Source organism: Podarcis raffonei, chromosome 1 (genome assembly GCF_027172205.1).
Source record: "Podarcis raffonei isolate rPodRaf1 chromosome 1, rPodRaf1.pri, whole genome shotgun sequence".
In the NCBI taxonomy this organism is placed as follows: Eukaryota; Metazoa; Chordata; class Lepidosauria; order Squamata; family Lacertidae; genus Podarcis; species Podarcis raffonei.
Genome location: NC_070602.1, coordinates 7,617,541 through 7,634,257, shown reverse-complemented (window position 1 = coordinate 7,634,257; position 16,717 = coordinate 7,617,541). Strand labels below are relative to the sequence as shown.

Genomic DNA, 16,717 nt, shown 5'->3' with positions numbered 1-16,717 from the left:
GAGGGATGAGAAGGTAAAAGAGAAATATAAAATAAGCTTTCATGTATTTTATATTTCTCAAATAAAATCACACTGTTATTTAATTCCAGAGCATTGTGACATCTTAACAACTCAGAAATTTATTATGCCATCTGCTTAAATCACAATAAATCTGTTCATTTTTAAGGTCCTAAGGTCTGTTCATTTTTAAGGTCTGGTTTTATTACTATATAACTGTTCCTTATGTGCCAAATATATAGAATATATAGCAGATATACTGAATAGGTACATTTAAAGCAGCAATCGACAATATTTGACCTGCAAAGCCTCCAGTACAATTGCCAGGCTGCAAACATCTTAACAGCTCAGTTGTTGCTGTTTTTAAAAGCTTCTAAACATGGTTTGCAGAGAAGTTTAAGAAAATGAAACACTAAGGTTATAAAAGGAGAGGGAAACAATGAAGTAAAAAGAAAGGCAGAACAATTTTGTCTCAGCTATCACAAATTACAAGTCCTTAAAAGCACCCAGAAACATTTTCAACATATTTCAGTTTGACAGCAGTAACTTCAGAATTACAATACTGTGAAGCTGATAAAACTCATCTTGGGTGGTGGTTGCAATACAGACACAAAGGCAATATGCAAAAGAGAAATACAAATGGACAGTCTTCTGATATTTAGTGAGCAAGGCGTATGGGAACAAGCATATGAAATATCCTCTGTAGACCGAAGAACAGAATACCACTGTGCTTACCTCTGGAGGTAACTCTGAGGGCTCGCTATCTTTTTTAGTTGACAATAGTTCTGAATGTCTACCGGTATACCTGCTTCCAACACCTAGAAGAAATGTCAATTCACTGGGTTATATCTCGATTGACTATCTTGCTTATAGCGCTCATACTTGCAGAGCACTGATCAATCAATCAAACCTTTATTATGGTCATAGAGCAGCATACGTAGGGTGGGGTACAATCATTTAAAATCTGTAAAACATATTGGAAAGCTAAAATTATTAAAAGAGAAGGTATATATAAAAGACGATAAGAATCTAAAAGAAGCTAAAAGAAGGGTTAGGAGCATTAAACGGATGCGAAGTTCTTAACCCGAGGTACTATTTCTCGGTTAGCAAAGTCTGTAACCTGAAGCGTCTGTAACCTGAAGCATCTGTAACCCAAGGTACCACTGTAAAGGTGGTCAGAGTGGCTGTGAATCTGTCGCCACTCTGACAATGCAAAGGCAAAGTAAGAGAAGACAAAACCAGATGTGATCAAATAGATATGATAGATTTGTTTGTTTGTATTTATGTAAGCCCAAGGTTAGGGGCGCCTTGTTTTGATTTCACGTAAGCCACTCTGGAAGCCTTTTTGGATGAAGAGAGGGGTACAAATACTCTGAATAAATAAATGTGATGGGGAGTTGAGGACCGACATTCCTAATTTACTGGACATTTTCCTCGTCAGCTAAATTAACATATTTGACAGAGTCTCTACTAGTTATGGCCTATAGAGACAACAGCCTCAGACAAACCACAACTGATAACAAATGAAGTTTTTGACTAACTTCAAAAAAATAAAAACTGCGCAGGGCGACAGACATACCCTCCGTTACATCTCCAGAGGTTGCTGCTGTTGGCTTATGAGATGCAGGTTTGTTGGCCAACAGTGCTGGTGGAATATCAGCTGCACCATCAACCGTCAACACAGCACATTCTGGACGACGGGGTGGAGGCACTTCCCGAAGCTTCTTCACAGAAATGCATATTCTTTTCTTGGTGCAAGCAGCAGGCTTGCTGTCAGCGGACACAGCTGTCCGAGGGTCAATGGGCTTCTTTTTCATGGGGAAGCTGGTGGTGCGGATGAGAATGTCACCAGCAGTGAGGCTATCAGAATAACTCTTGTTCACACCAGACGTCTCTTCCACTTCCATTAACAGCTCACGGCACAGGTGTCAGTTTCTATGAAACAAAACACAAGATGACCCACAATTTCACACATAGGAAATGGAGAAAAGGGGATCACAGGTGCAAGGATTAGGATATCAATCACTTATTGCTGTGATTATGACAAAATTAAAGAAAAGGAAAAGGACCTTTGGAAAATTAAGTCCAGTCAAAAGGGACTATGGGCTGCGGCACTCATCTCACTTCAGGCCAAAAGAGCCAGCGTTTGTCCAGCATGACTAAACTGCTTCTGGCGCAACGGAACACCGTGACATTTTATGTACATTTTATGACAAAATGTACAAGATGCTCAAAAGATAACCCCCTTCACCCATTGAAACAAAGGGGTACTGCATGTCATCCTCGTGTGCCAAGGGAGGTTTTGTTTACAGATGATCTGAGAAGAAAAACATGCACAGTAGGCAACTGTTAAGTCTATCTGAAATGACATCCTACAGAGAAGAAACTAAACCGTGATCCAAACAACTTGTATGGAGGGATCGTAAGACTCTTGTTCAGAGACACAATTCCCTCTCTGCCATATCCCTATACGGCAAAGGTTAAGGGGTTAACAGAGATTCTGAAATGGGATGTGGATAGAGGTGCAAGAGTCTTATGTTCCTCTACTTCTACATGGGTTACGACAATTTCAGATGGCTTCACAGAAGGCAATAATTACCTCCAAGTTCCTTGGGGAAGGAAGACATGGTACTCGTCTATAAAGGCACTCAACCCCTTGAACCACAAGGAAAATGTCATCTCCCCAAGATGAACACAAGGGCTCCTAGGCATGCAAACACTTTAGAATTAAAGAACTGTTCTAGGCTTCACCGGACCTAGGTCTGTCAAATGCAAAATTCTGTTTCTGCCTGTCCACACTGCCGTAAATCCAGTGCTGGCTGTATCCAGAGGTATGCCATCTGAAAGTTCGCCTAATTTGTTTGTTTGACTGTCAAATGTACACTTGAAGGAGCATCTCCATCCCCATCGTCCAGCCCAGACACTGAGGTCCAGCTCCCAGGGCCTTCTGGCAGTTCCTTCACTGCGAGAAGTGAAGCTACCAAGAACCAGGGCCCATCCTGTGGAACACTCTCCCATCAGATGTCAAGGAAATAAGTAACTATCTGATTTTTAGAAGGCATCTGAAAGCAGCCCTGTTAAAAAAGGTAAAGGGACCCCTGACCATTAGGTCCAGTCGTGACCGACTCTGGGGTTGCGGCGCTCATCTCGCTTTATTGGCCGAGGGAGCCGGCATACAGCTTCCGGGTCATGTGGCCAGCATGACTAAGCCGCTTCTGGCGAACCAGAGCAGCGCACGGAAACGCCGTTTACCTTCCCACCAGAGCAGTACCTATTTATCTATTTGCACTTTTGTGCTTTCAAACTGCTAGGTTGGCAGGAGATGGGACCGAACAATGGGAGCTCACCCCGTCGCGGGGATTCGAACCGCCGACCTTCTGATCGGCAAGTCCTAGGCTCTGTGGTTTAACCCACAGCACCACCCGCGGCCCTGTTTAGGGAAGTTTTTAATGTTTGATGCTTTATTATGCTTTGATATTTGTCCGAAGCTGCCCAGGGTGGCTGGGTACAAATAATAAGATGATGATAAGCGGGTTGGTGTGGGGGATTCCCTGGTCTTGAATGGGGTAACTGTGCCCCTGAAGGACCAGGTGCGCAGCCTGGGAGTCATTTTGGACTCACAGCTGTCCATGGAGGCGCAGGTTAACTCTGTGTCCAGGGCAGCTGTCTACCAGCTCCACCTGGTACGCAGGCTAAGACCCTACCTGCCCGCGAACTGTCTCGCCAGAGTGGTGCATGCTCTAGTTATCTCACGCTTGGACTACTGCAACGCGCTCTACGTGGGGCTACCTTTGAAGGTGACCCGGAAACTGCAATTAATCCAGAATGCGGCAGCTAGACTGGTGACTGGGAGTGGCCGCCGGGACTACATAACACCGGTTCTGAGAGATCTGCATTGGCTCCCAGTACGTTTCCGAGCACGATTCAAAGTGTTGGTGCTGACCTTTAAAGCCCTAAACGGCCTCGGTCCTGTATACCTGAAGGAGCGTCTCCACCCCCATCATTCTGCCCGGACACTGAGATCCAGCGCCGAGGGCCTTCTGGCGGTTCCCTCATTGCGAGAAGTGAGGCTACAGGGAACCAGACAGAGGGCCTTCTCGGTAGTGGCGCCTGCCCTGTGGAACGCCCTCCCATCAGATGTCAAAGAGATAAATAATTACCTGACATTCAGAAGACATCTTAAGGCAGCCCTGTTCAGGGAAGTTTTTAATATGTAACGCTGTACTGTTTTTAACACTGATTGGGAGCCGCCCAGAGTGGCTGGTTGAAACTCAGCCAGATGGGCGGGGTATAAATAATAAATTATTATTATTATTATTATTATTATGATTCAGGGCTTTTTTCCCCCCAGCCAGAACTCGCTGGAACTTAGTTCCGGACGGCCTGTCAGGTGCGTGCTGTTGCCTTTCTAAGAGAAAAAGAAGGAGGTGTTCAATGGTGAGTTCTGGCACCTCATTTTCTAGAAAAAAATAGATTATAGATTTGCACACTGCCCCTTCACCCGAGGATCACAGGGAAAGTCAGCTTGCGGTATAACAGCACAAAGAAGCACACAAAGAACACAAAACAATAACCTCCCCCCCCCCGGTGCCCCATTTATACTACATTTATTTAAAAGCGGGTGCAGGGAAAGAGGTGGAGAAGGGGGGTCCCCCCCCTCAAAGCTCTGCCTCTCTCGAGCTCACCTTCCATCCTCCTCCCCCCCCCGAAGACCCCCCTCCCTTTCCCTTCCTCCCCCCTCACAGCCACCCACCGGGAAGCACCGCCTGTTGCCATGGTAACAGCAGCCCCGCCAACCGGGGCTCCCGCCGCTCCCAAACGGACACATTGAGCCCAGCCCCTTCCTGCGCCTTCAAAACAAATCAGAGAGCCGGACGCTAAGCGCGCGTGCGCCGCTTATTTAAAAGGCGAAGGGAAAGCACGCATGCGCACAACCCACACCCATCATCCACACGCGGGCACCTCCCTCTCGCGCCTCTTTCCCCGCCCGACCGCGCTTGGTCTGTGCCACGGGAAGAAGTGTCCGGGTAGAAACTAACCCCACTGCGCAAGCGGCCCCACCCTCCTAAGCTCTCTCTCGTTATCGCGCCTAACCTGCCGAAGCCCTCAGGCCCCGCCCGCTCTCTCGCGTTTGTCAGGCTCGCGTCGCTGGGGTAGGACTTGGGTGTGTGTGGAGGGGGGGGCTGTCTAAAGGGGAGGGCGCGGGGGACCCTTTAGGGCAACGCACCCCGCGCGGCAGATGGAAGGTAAAGCTATCCTAGAGTCCGCCGGCGCTGATTCGTCTCCAGCACGAGGGTAATGTAAGATGGGGCGAAGGAGCATTGGGGAGCCCGGGGAGGGGAGACGGTGCTTGCGGTAAGCGCAGGCTGTGGGGGGAGATGAGTTTGTGGGGAAAGGAAGGGCGTGGGAGACCCTAGGGCCCTAGGCGCTGAACAGGGTTGCCATCTCCTTCAATCAGGACTGCGCCTGTGCCTTTAATAGCGGCTTCCCCATGGTAAATCTGCCAGGTGGAGCTTCTCTTAACAGGGAGAGGAAATCCCGCGCGAGAGCTCTGGTTGCATGGATTTCCAAAGGGACCCGGGGCAGGGTTCTTCTTAGGGGCGTAGTTGGACCCAGGGGTAGGTGGCAACCCTGGGGGGAAAGGGAGAGGGAGAAAGAAGCCAGGAGGGGGCGCCTATGGGTTCCCTGCTTATGAGTTCCCTGCTGACTTCCAGCGCTGCTCCTCTAAGGAGGAGGGAAGGTTGGAAGCATGACCTTGGCTGGCTCAAAAACTGACACTACATGCCCTTCACTTTGGGGAGGGGCCTAAGCAGCCGTGGGGTCGGGGCCTTGCATCTGGGAAGCCTGAACTCAAATCCCACCTTGGGTACGCTGCATATCTCTGTATTTCAAAGCCTCTGCCTTAAAAATAATGTCAAACATGAGATCACTGATTCAGACAATTATGGGTTCAAAATGTGTACCACCTGCCATATCATAGCTGTGGTTAGGGAGTGTGTGGTGTTGCACGTGTGTATTACATTTTTTACATGTAAAGGGAACCCCCCCCCCAACTTGTGAAAGAACCCATACAGGGCTGCCAGAAGATAAACTTGATAAAGATGATAAGCATTCCCATTTATTTGGCACTTTAAAAATGTATCAATATTTATTTGATATCTCACCTATTTTCATCATGGAACCCAAGGCAGTATGCATGTGGATCCCAGGTAGTTACTCATCCAAGCCCGAACCTGCTTTGCTTCAGGAAGGTGGTGGCCTCACATGCCTTGAGGCCACACCCTGAGACCTGACTGACAATTGCTGTCCCACAATTGCACATACTTTTCTTTCTGTGCATAACCGTATATTGCAGCAGAGTTCTCCCATCGTATTTCTTAGTTCATTTGGGGTATTTATATTCAATATTTGTATACTGCCTTCCATATATAATAACCAAATTGTGCACAAGAATACAAGAGGATTACAAAATTTGGAATAAAACAGCAGTTGCTAGGTGGGTAGTTAAAATAATTCAAATGGTATTAGTAGCCAGCAAAGGCTTCCAAGAACATATATTCCCCCCCAAAAATGAACAAGATTTAGGCTGCTGTGTATTACATTTCAGGCATAAACATTTCTGAATGATTGTTGATGTATACATCTTGTGTTCACTTTAGGTGGCAGTTATCTGAGCGCTAAAATATGGCTGGACAAATATCAGAATCTGATCAGATCAAGCAGGTAAATGCTGTAGCTCCAAAGGATGCTTTTAAAATATCGGTGTACCTAACACTTTGGCAATTTGCATGGTTCTAATAGCTGTATGTAATAATGTATTTATCAGCACAGAGCTGATGCTCATTATATGCTATGTTAAGTTCCTTTCCCTCGGATGCATGTGGCCCCTGCCTACCCCTTGTGGGCTAATTCTTCAAATAAAGCAGGAGTGGGGAACCTTTTGGGCTCCACAGGCCAGATCTTTATCAGGATCGGCCTGTCAGACCAAATTTGACATGTGGTTATGACTACCCAACTGTCAGTCACATGATATCATTATGCCAGCAAATGATTGACAGGTAGACAGCCCTTGTACACCTGTCAGAATACCTTGCACCTACTGCTGCTGTGGGGAAAGTGGGAATAAAGTTCTGGTGCTTTGCCAAGTAGCAGAAGGTGCTTGGGAACCCTGCTGGCTTCCTTTTCTACCTTATAAAGTGGGGACAAGACCAGACGCTTTCTCTCTCCCCTTAACCCCTGTTGGGAGACAAGAGAGGTAGCTACACCCCGTGGAGGAAGGGAAAGAAAGGCTTTTTCAAGTCTTGCTCCTTCCTCCATTAATAATAATAATAATAATAATAATATATCCCGCCCTCCCCAGCCGAAGTTCCCCAATACAGTGGTACCTCGGGTTAAGTACTTAATTCGTTCCGGAGGTCTGTTCTTAACCTGAAACTGTTCTTAACCTGAAGCACCACTTTAGCAAATGGGGCCTCCTGCTGCTGCCACGCCGCCGGAGCACGATTTCTGTTCTCATCCTGAAGCAAAGTTCTTAACCTGAAGCACTATTTCTGGGTTAGCAGAGTCTGTAACCTGAAGCGTATGTAACCTGAAGCGTATGTAACCCGAGGTACCACTGTATCAGGGACTTGAAGCTGGAGGGGGCAGATGGGGAAAAGGCTTTGCGAGCCTCCCCCTCTTCCCACTTTTAAGTTTCCAGCATTGGGGACTTAAAGGAGAAGATGAGGAGACTTGTGAAGGCTTTTCTAAATCTCTCCCTTCCTTGTTTGTGTCCAGTTTGTGTTATGAGCTGTGTTAATGACTCTGCAAAAGCCTTTTTGAAGTATCTCTCATGCATGAGCTGCTACAAAAGGTGCTTTTGCAGAGGGCTTGAATCACCATTCAGTTGATGAGTAGGGATTAAATCCTTCTGCCTTGGCTGTGCAAACCTGTTCCTTGCCAAAAATACTATCAAGCAGCCAATGCAGGATTAAACCTGGTTCTCACGCTCATCTGCTGATGTCACCAGTGATGTCAGCTAAAGGGCAAATGTATATGGTATAAAGAAAATGGCATCCCAGGCCACAATTGGCCCAGAGAAAGAGATTCCCCACCCGTAAAAGAAAGGATCTGCCTAGTTCTGAAGATCTCTCTTGATTTATTAACAGTTCAAGGAATTTCTTGGGACATATAACAAATTGACAGAAACCTGCTTCCTGGATTGTGTGAAAGATTTCACCAGCCGAGAAGTCAAGCCAGAAGAGGTATGCAGCTATTCTATGCCCTTTGGACTTGTACCTGGTAGAACTTCAGTGTAAATTTGCACGTTAATCAAGAAAGCTAGCTAAACCAAACATTTCAAAAGAGATGTAGCTCTTCTGTTTGTGTGGCTCTCAGGTCAGATATTAATTGGATTGAATAACAATAAAAGGGCCCTGCTGGATCAGTCCAAGGGTCCATGATATTCACTCACACAGCTCCCTTATTTGTTAAATGCTAGAGTGAATGACAAAAAAGATTCAAAAGATTGAAGCCCTACAAAATTGTTAATGGCACATTGTCATCAAACACTGGAAGGCGAAGAAAGCACTGAACGACAGAGACAGATAAACGTTATGTATTTCCCTAATGTGGGTTTGTTTCGAAACTGAGTCAATGTTGTGTTAAAATTCCAGCTCAGTGGTAAACTAAAAAGGGGAGCTTTGGCAAAGTGGTACATATTTGTGTTCAGTTTTCCCATTTTCCCAGAGAAGCAGTGTATTTAACCCTCAAAGTTTATTATACATTTTCATTATGTTATTAGTATGTCTTAAAATTGCCATGGGAAGATAACTTCATATAGGGTAAGGTTCAAATGTGAAAACGCAAATGATTTCCATGTTCAAATTACTGAATTTTTTAAAAAATGTGAGTGACTACAGGGTTCTTCCCATCTCTCCCTTCTTGATATAGATGACTTGCTCAGAGCACTGCTTACAGAAGTATTTAAAAATGACCCAGAGGATATCTATGAGGTTTCAGGAGTACCACATTCAGCAGAATGAGGCGCTGGCTGCCAAAGCAGGACTTCTTGGCCAGCCTCGCTAAAAGGCAGGGGCTGCCTTTGTGAAGGAGTGCCAACGTTGATTGCATTGCACACGAAGGTGCATTGGTCTCCACCGCTGCTGCGGCAACATCCACCAGCTCGGAACAGAAGAGCTCAGGAAACAACTGAACTGTGGAAACCACCAGGAGCTGCAGTTGGGGTTGGCAGTGGCTGCAGAGCTGATGGAGTCTGTTCCGAGATTGTCTTCTATTGTGCATTGAAATAATGTTGATACCACCTTTTTTCTGGAGGCTTACAGATTTGCTTCTGACCGTCACTAGGTTAAAGATGGGGAGGGAACAACCACATTTTAGTTTTTGTTGTTTCTTATACAATGACTTAATTTTTAATACACAAGCGTGTCGCCCAAAAATTATATCCCAAAGTGTCTAAAGCAAGGTTTATTTTTTATTTAATCAAAGTAAAATAAATTGAAATTACTGTTTTCACCGAGAGTCTTTCGAAATGAAGTCTCATAGGCTGTCATAAGGTCCTGCCTTAAGAGTAGCCTCGTGTGACGCCACATTCTCATTCAACAGTAGGATCCTGGTCACTCAGGGCTGTCTCAAGCCGCTAGCAGAGGGGGGGAAACATGTCAATGGCATGGGTACTTATGTGCTTAAACTTTTGAGTTCCAAAACTTTTAAAATGTTCTCATTTCCCCCCCAAGGACAGATTTATGTCCTTCATCTTTCTTCTCACATTTGCAGCCCCAAGGTGTTGGTACCCTTTGTCTTTTAGCTTATGGGTGATGGTGGACCACTCACAGTAGACTAATGGAAGCAATATACTTGGATTTAAGCAAGAAGTTCCAAATGGACAACATTCTAATTTATTTAAAGTCGTGGCAGTGTGGGCCCAGTGAATGACTTGGGAACATCGGAAGCTGGAACAAAGTTGAAGCTAAGCAAGTGTGCACCTGCTTAACACCTCAAAAGAGTAGGATTTTAATACTAAAAAATAAGTAAATTGCAGTGCAAAGTATGGGGCAAAGTTCAGTTCTGAATCACACAATACAGTGGTACCTCAGTTTACAAACTTAATCCATTCCGGAAGTCTGTTCTAAAACCGAATCCATTCTTAAACCAAGGCACACTTTCCCTATTGAGGCCTCCTGCCGCCGGTGTCCTTCCACCGTTTGGATTCCGTTCTTAGACCGAGATAAAAGTTCGCAAACCGGGACACTACTTCCGGTTTTGTGGAGTTCATAAATCGAATAGTTCGTAAACAGGGCTGTTCTTAAACCGAGGTACCACTGTACTAGTTTTAGCACACAATGCCCTAAAACAGCATTTTTAAACACTTTTGCCACAGTGCAGAGAATGGTAAGTCACATTGCATTTCTCCCCAAGCTGAGCCAAGGCCTTGCTACTGGGTATGAGTCCCTTCCTGCCAAATTCTTTTTTTAAATAAAAAATAATAAAGCTGAGCCTTTAATTAGCTGCCTGCCTCTGGTAATAATTAAACAAGTCACAGCATGGCAACGTACAGAAATCTCAAGGTTCTGTACAAGCCACGAATGGCAAATTCTCTTATGTCTGAACACCATTCGGGTTAGACAGTGCCTCCTGTACAACATTCACCTGCGTTTCAAAAGTGAACAAAGTCTACCTACTTGCACTGCGTATGGAATGTTGTGCAGAAGCATCTCAAATATATGGGGGGGTAGAGTGTGCTTCAAGACGTGCATTAGCTGGTTTGGATGTGTGCACACGGCAATGGCATTGGAAAGGTGTTCGATGCTCTTGTTGTGTTCTCCTGTAATTGATTCAGACTCCTAAAACTCAGGTATTTGTGATCCTTGGAACTACAGTAAGCATTTGCACTCCATGAACCATCAACCTCTTAGTGCTATCTGAACCTCTCAAATATTCTGAGGCACAAGATGCTGCTGCCTACCCTCCTCTGCTCCCTTCATCCACCCCATCTACTATGGGACAAAAACATATTCCCTCGTAGGGTTGCCATGTTTCAAAAAGGGAAAATCTGGACACAAAAGTTGTTGAGCTTTGAGACATTTAAGTGATTTTCGTTCGGATGCTGTTTGTGGGGGCCAAATCCCGGCTATGTCCAGGAAATTCCGGAGGTATGGCTGCCCTATTCCTACATATTGTAGCAGGTGAAAGGATCAGTGGAAGGAAAAAGCACCCTCTTTTTGCTCAGGGTTTTTAAAAATTGTACCAATTTCAGTAAAGGCTTTACTCCAAGTATCAGTAACTGGATGCAACTCACAAGTGGCAGAGGTCATTGGAAATCAAGATTGTCCCAAGCTATGTATTATATGCAATTGGAGTTTGCCCTTCACCAAGCAGTCCCAGGATGGATTACATAAATGCAACAAATAAAGGCATTGTCTTTTCTGTAATTCAGAGCTACTTCTGAAGGGAAAGGTCAATTCTCTTGGTTGTGATTTCATGTACATTTAAATTCTTTATTCTGTACTGTCAAGCCTTGAGGGGAAACCAATGACATCGTAGCAGATCACTTTTGCTCAGTATTCAGTTTTCAGGAACAGAAACTTTCAATTCAGTTTTGTATGGGTAATACATTCCACGAGATGCCTTTCGCAAACAGCAACAGCAGACAGCTATGAATTTGCCTGAAGTGCGCTAAAAAGATCATCAGGCTCATCTGTGCTAATGGTGTAAACCACTGAGCCTCTTGGGCTGGATGATTAGAAGGTCGGCAGTTCAAATCCCTGTGATGGGGTGAGCTCCCATTGCTCTGTCCCAGCTTCTGCCAACCTTGCAGTTCGAAAGCACACCAGTGCAAGTAGATAAATAGGTACCGCTGTGGCGGGAAGGTAAACAGTGTTTCCATGTGCTCTGGCACCTGTCACGGTGTCCCATTGCGCCAGAAGCAGTTTAGTCATGTTGGCCACATGATCTGGAAAGCTGTCTGTGGACAAACACCGGCTTTCTCAGCCTGAAGCAAAATGCGTAGCACCCCATAGCTGCCTTTGACTGGACTTAACCATCCAGGAGTCCTTTACCTTTTTTATTTTATTTTTTACTACTGCCTACCTAAGTGTCAATACACAGTTACAGATAGGTAGCCGTGTTGGTCTGCCATAGTCAAAACAAAAAAATTTTTTTCCTTCCAGTAGCACCTTAAAGACCAACTAAGTTAGTTCTTGGTATGAGCTTTCGTGTGCATGCACACTTCTTCAGATACACGTGTACATGTGTATCTGTACATGTGTATCTGAAGAAGTGTGCATGCACACGAAAGCTCATACCAAGAACTAACTTAGTTGGTCTTTAAGGTGCTACTGGAAGGAAATTTTTTTTTTGTTTTGACTAAGTGTCAATAGAAATGGATAATTTTCAAGCAATTTATAGTCTCTCTGTGTGTCTACACATATATGCATATTCCACAAAAACCAGTTCCTCTTGTCCTTACCTCTTGCCAGCCACTCCTGTCCCAACTGTATCTCTTCCAGAAAGAACTCTTGTAGCTTTGCAGAATCTTTCATTTCACGTAACTAAGGGTGTCACAAACATATTTTCAGCTTAACAAAATGGAGCATTGGCTAGTTAGTTTGAGGGCTAATGAGAATGAAGGCTCTAATGTAAAATAAAACAAAAATGTATTTTTCTAAGATTAAGCGTTGAGTACTGGGAATCATTTATGCAGAAGCCCCTATTTTTCTAAGTATGTAAACCCACTGAGTATAATAGGGCTTCAGTCTTGGAAGACTCCATGTGCACCGGCATGTAAACAGCCTATGCAGTTGCAGAACTATTTCCAGATTATTCAACCAATATTTCAACATTTAGGAAAAATTAATAACGTTATCTGAAACTGTGTCATATGAAACTGAAATATCTACAGGACCAGCCACCGTTACAGAAGCACTGCTGCTAGAAGCACTTGCCATGTATTTGTGACGTGGCCTTCAGAGATGAATACATTTCCCACCCCTGACTTAGAGAATGGGTCAGGATTGGAATTTTTAAAAGCTGTGTAAGACTTTCATTCTTAGCTGAAGGATCCCAACTAATCTGCATGTTCATTACTTGCATGTCATTGTCAACGAAAACTACAGTGCAAGCCAATGCAAGTCTAATCAGAATTAAAACCCTCCCTTAATTAAGGGAGACTTATTCCTAGGTGTGCAGCCTTATTGTATTTCATAGATCTAAGGGGAATCGATTCCAACCCCCTGCAATGCAGGAATCTTTTGCCCAACCTTGGACTTGAACCCATAACCTTGAGATCACAAGTCTCATGCTCTACTGACTGAGCTATCTTTACCCAGTACTTTCTATTTCATTTCTATTCCAATACTGCTCCCCAAAATCTGGCTGTTTCTGAAAAACTGCTATAGAAATTATGAAAATTGACAAAATGATTCAGACTTCAAATTATCTGCAGTCAAATACAATGTGTCTAAAAATCCTCTACCCCAATTTTCCATTCCCTACCATATTATCAAACCACAAAGGCTATCACTTTATTTAAAAAATTAAATGCAAAAAGATTCCCAAGGATCTGCTAAGATTCTGCAAAATAAATCCTGTAGCTACTGGCTGCTATTGTCATATTGAAAATAAAAATGACAGTATACTTTTTATAAAATGGGTTCCCATCCTGTGGCTGGTGGAATTATTTTGATCATACTAGAGTCCAATTTTCACAAGCAATTTTTGTTTTTCAAAAATTAAACTTTTTGAGAGATTTGGGGGGGGGGCGTGTCTGAGAGTGCCGTGGTGCCTACAGGTGCCATGTTGGGGAAACCAAACATAATTTTTCACCTCTGCATCCTGCTTTTTTGCCTTTTCACACTCTTTTCTTCTTTCTGTAAGAGTAACATGGAATAGTCAGTATCCACAATTAACAGCCCGGAGCTGTGACATGTTTAAACTCGACTAGCATCATTGCGGCTGCCTGCCTGCCAACCACTGCAAACGTTAAAGCTGATTGGTGCAATTCCGCAGTGCTAAAAACCTTCTAGGACAATTATGTGTGGCTTCACTGTAGCATACTGCTGACCAACAAAGCAAAGCAAACACTCCCCTTGCTTTACAACCACTGAAAGGTGAACATGGTGATTAGATTAATATGCAAGTCATAGAATGCACCCTTGCATGCAGAATATCCTGGGATCTCCGGGTATATCGTGAAAAGACTCTTGCCTGAAACCCTAGAACAGTGGTTCTCAAAGTGCATGGCAGGAGAGCGTGGCCAGTGAGGCAGGAAGATTCAAGGACACTGGAAACATTTAAACATTTCAGGGTATTGAAATAAAAAATTTAAGGTCTTGAAAACGCACAACCTGAAGCGTCTGTAACCTGAGGTATGACTATATATATATATATATATATATATATATATATATATATATAAAATAATAATAAATGTTCATAAATGTACCAACCAAGCACATACATGGATGTGTGGACCAAATGTGTGGAGCAGCACAGGAGGACCACCATGAAACCCACCACCCATATGGGGAAAGGAGTATCTCTTCCACCTCAAATTCCTTGGAGGAAAAGATGTGCTAGGAAATGGATCCGTAGGGAGGGTTTTTTTTTAAAAAATTGTTGATTAAGACCACGCATAGACAACCTCGGCCCTCCAAAAGTTTTTTGGCCTACAACTCCCATGATCCCTAGCTAACAGGACCAGTGGCCAGGGATGATGGGAATTGTAGTCCCAAAACATCTGGAGGGCCGAGGTTGCCTATACCTGATTAAGACGGTTGCCTAAACGGGCCAGGAAGGGTATCTGCGTAAGGCCCAACGCCATCGCAAGCCCAATTCTCTCCCGAGCCTCTGGACTACAACTCCCACCTCCTCCTCCGCTGGCCACGCCGGCTGGGGCTGATGGGAGTTGTAGTCCGGCAGCCTCCTCGTCGGGGATGGGCCTAGTTCCCGGTCGCGCCTCCTCCTCCCTCTTTCCCCTGAGGCGAAGGCGAGGCCTCCCCCGCCACTCACTCTCCCTCAGCCTCCGCTTGAAGTCGGGCGCGCTGCGGCGCCGGTGGTCGAAGTAGAGGCAGTAGCCCAGCACGGCCAGGCCGCAGGCGCCCGCCACCAGCCACGGCAGCGCCCGCCACGCCCAGCGCTCCATGGCCGCCCAGGCGCCCGTTGCCGACCGCAGGGGAGAGAGGGAAGGCGAGGCGGCGGCGGCGGCGGCGTGTCTCTCTCTTCTTCTCTCACACAATTAAGTCTCCTCAGTAGCTTTAAGGCGCTGCGAACGGCTTCGAGGTTCCCCCTTAATATAGAAAGCGGTTGGTATAGAAAGGAAAGATGAATAATGGTAATAGCCTTGGGTGATTGATTGATTGATTGATTGATTGGCATTTATGTCCCACCTTCCCTCCAGTCCTGCCCCATTTTACCTTCACAACAACCCTGTGAAGTAGGTCCTCACAGGTCTCGGTCTGCAACTTCTGACCACTAAACTGCACAGGCTTCTCCTTGTGAAAACTACACTCATTTTCCCTTTCAGGAGTTTATTAATTATGGCATTCATAATCTACCCTTCCCCCCCCCCAATCTGAGCTCAAGGCATTTCACTTAATTTCACACAACCCTGTGAGGCTGGGCCGGATTTAGGTTTGATGAGGCCCTCAGCTACTGAAGGAAATGGGGCCCTTTATATGTCCAGCTGTCCTTTGTCAACAACAAATTGTCGCTTTTTTGTGTTGAATATATGCTATATGGTCATTTATGGACCTAATACAGTGATGGCTGAACTTGGCCCTCCAGCTGTTTTGGGACTACAGCTCCTATCTCCCTGGCTAACAGGACCAGTGGTCAGGGATGATGGGAATTGTAGTCTGAAAACAGCTGGAGGGCCAAGTTTGGCCATCACTGACCTAATAGGTATGTATCTAAAGCCATTTGCACATGTTGTTCATGCAGAATGTAGGCACCCTATATATAGAAATTAGCAAACCAGTGATATTTTAGGAATCAGGTTAGCAGGTGGGGACCATGACTTACATCATAGGAGCCTACACAACTCAAAACACTGTTGCTGTATGTAGGTTTTATTTTAGTCATACCTCATGTTACGTTTGCTTCATGTTTTTTCAGGTTGCATCCCGTGGCGACCCGGAAGTACCGGAAAGGGTTACTTCCGGGTTTCGCCGCATGCACAGAAGTGCTAAAGCATGCTTTGCGTATGCGCACAAGTGTCAAATCACGCTGCGCACCTGCAGATATGGCGCTTCAGGTTGCGGGATTTTCATGTTGCGAACGGGCCTCCGGAACGGATCCCGTTCACAACCAGAGGTACCACTGTATTTGTTTTGTACCTTATATTTGGGAAATGTACATCCAGGTTTTTTTTCCTTTTTTGGGGGGCCCCCAAGAGACTAGGGCCCTGAGCTATAGCTTGTTTAGCTTGTATGTAAATCCGGCACGAGTTAGGTTAGACTGTGACTGGCCCCCATCGCCAGTGAGCTTTGTGGGGTAGGATTTGAACCCTGGACTCTGTCTCAGGTCCCAGTCCGGCGCTCTACAACCACTGCACACCACCACTGGCTCTCAACATGTGGGGCACAACTTTGCCCCTTTTGCACCCCACAAATCATTATTTTTCTGGAGCCACCACTGATTTGACAAACTTTTGGAAGCGGTGCCTGGACTTCTGGCTGGGGGACAGGGAAGGAGGAGAGAGAAGTGTCAGAGCAGGAAGGAAAGC

The 16,717-nt window shown here is 45.3% G+C and overlaps 3 protein-coding genes across 15 annotated transcripts in view; 1 reads left to right on the top strand and 2 right to left on the bottom strand.

The window, feature by feature from the left end:
• Positions 1-6,180, bottom strand: part of KIAA0586 (KIAA0586 ortholog) — a 71,652-nt gene extending 65,472 nt beyond the window's left edge. For 4 of the 8 annotated variants that reach the window (XM_053394160.1, XM_053394504.1, XM_053394678.1 and 1 more), the window contains exons 1-3: positions 4,751-4,866; positions 1,577-1,932; positions 733-815 (exon numbers count right to left, since the gene is read on the bottom strand). In XM_053394160.1, the coding sequence (XP_053250135.1) occupies positions 733-815; positions 1,577-1,904 (411 nt within the window). In that variant the 5' untranslated portion in view covers positions 1,905-1,932; positions 4,751-4,866. Of the gene's footprint in view, positions 1-732; positions 816-1,576; positions 1,933-4,750; positions 4,868-6,161 lie in introns of those variants that run through there. The other 4 variants (XM_053394758.1, XM_053394429.1, XM_053394595.1 and 1 more) reach the window with 2 other exon arrangements.
• On the top strand, positions 5,044-9,510 carry TIMM9 (translocase of inner mitochondrial membrane 9). Of its 6 annotated transcripts, none has more exons than XM_053396261.1 (4): positions 5,044-5,150; positions 6,657-6,720; positions 8,145-8,240; positions 8,929-9,510. In XM_053396261.1, exons 2-4 carry the CDS (start codon positions 6,682-6,684, stop codon positions 9,061-9,063), a joined length of 270 nt encoding a protein of 89 aa, XP_053252236.1. In that variant the 5' UTR covers positions 5,044-5,150; positions 6,657-6,681; the 3' UTR covers positions 9,064-9,510. The 6 variants fall into 6 exon arrangements, with proteins under 6 accessions (XP_053252236.1, XP_053252151.1, XP_053252499.1 ...); XM_053396176.1 differs by lacking the exon at positions 5,044-5,150 and adding an exon at positions 5,175-5,292; XM_053396524.1 differs by lacking the exon at positions 5,044-5,150 and adding an exon at positions 5,212-5,297.
• TOMM20L (translocase of outer mitochondrial membrane 20 like) lies at positions 9,448-15,161 on the bottom strand. Its single transcript, XM_053396054.1, has 5 exons — positions 15,004-15,161; positions 13,819-13,862; positions 12,464-12,545; positions 10,677-10,819; positions 9,448-9,634 (listed from the first exon to the last, which is right to left on the bottom strand). Exons 1-5 carry the CDS (start codon positions 15,134-15,136, stop codon positions 9,590-9,592), a joined length of 447 nt encoding a protein of 148 aa, XP_053252029.1. The 5' UTR covers positions 15,137-15,161; the 3' UTR covers positions 9,448-9,589.
• Positions 15,162-16,717: the final 1,556 nt, after the last annotated feature.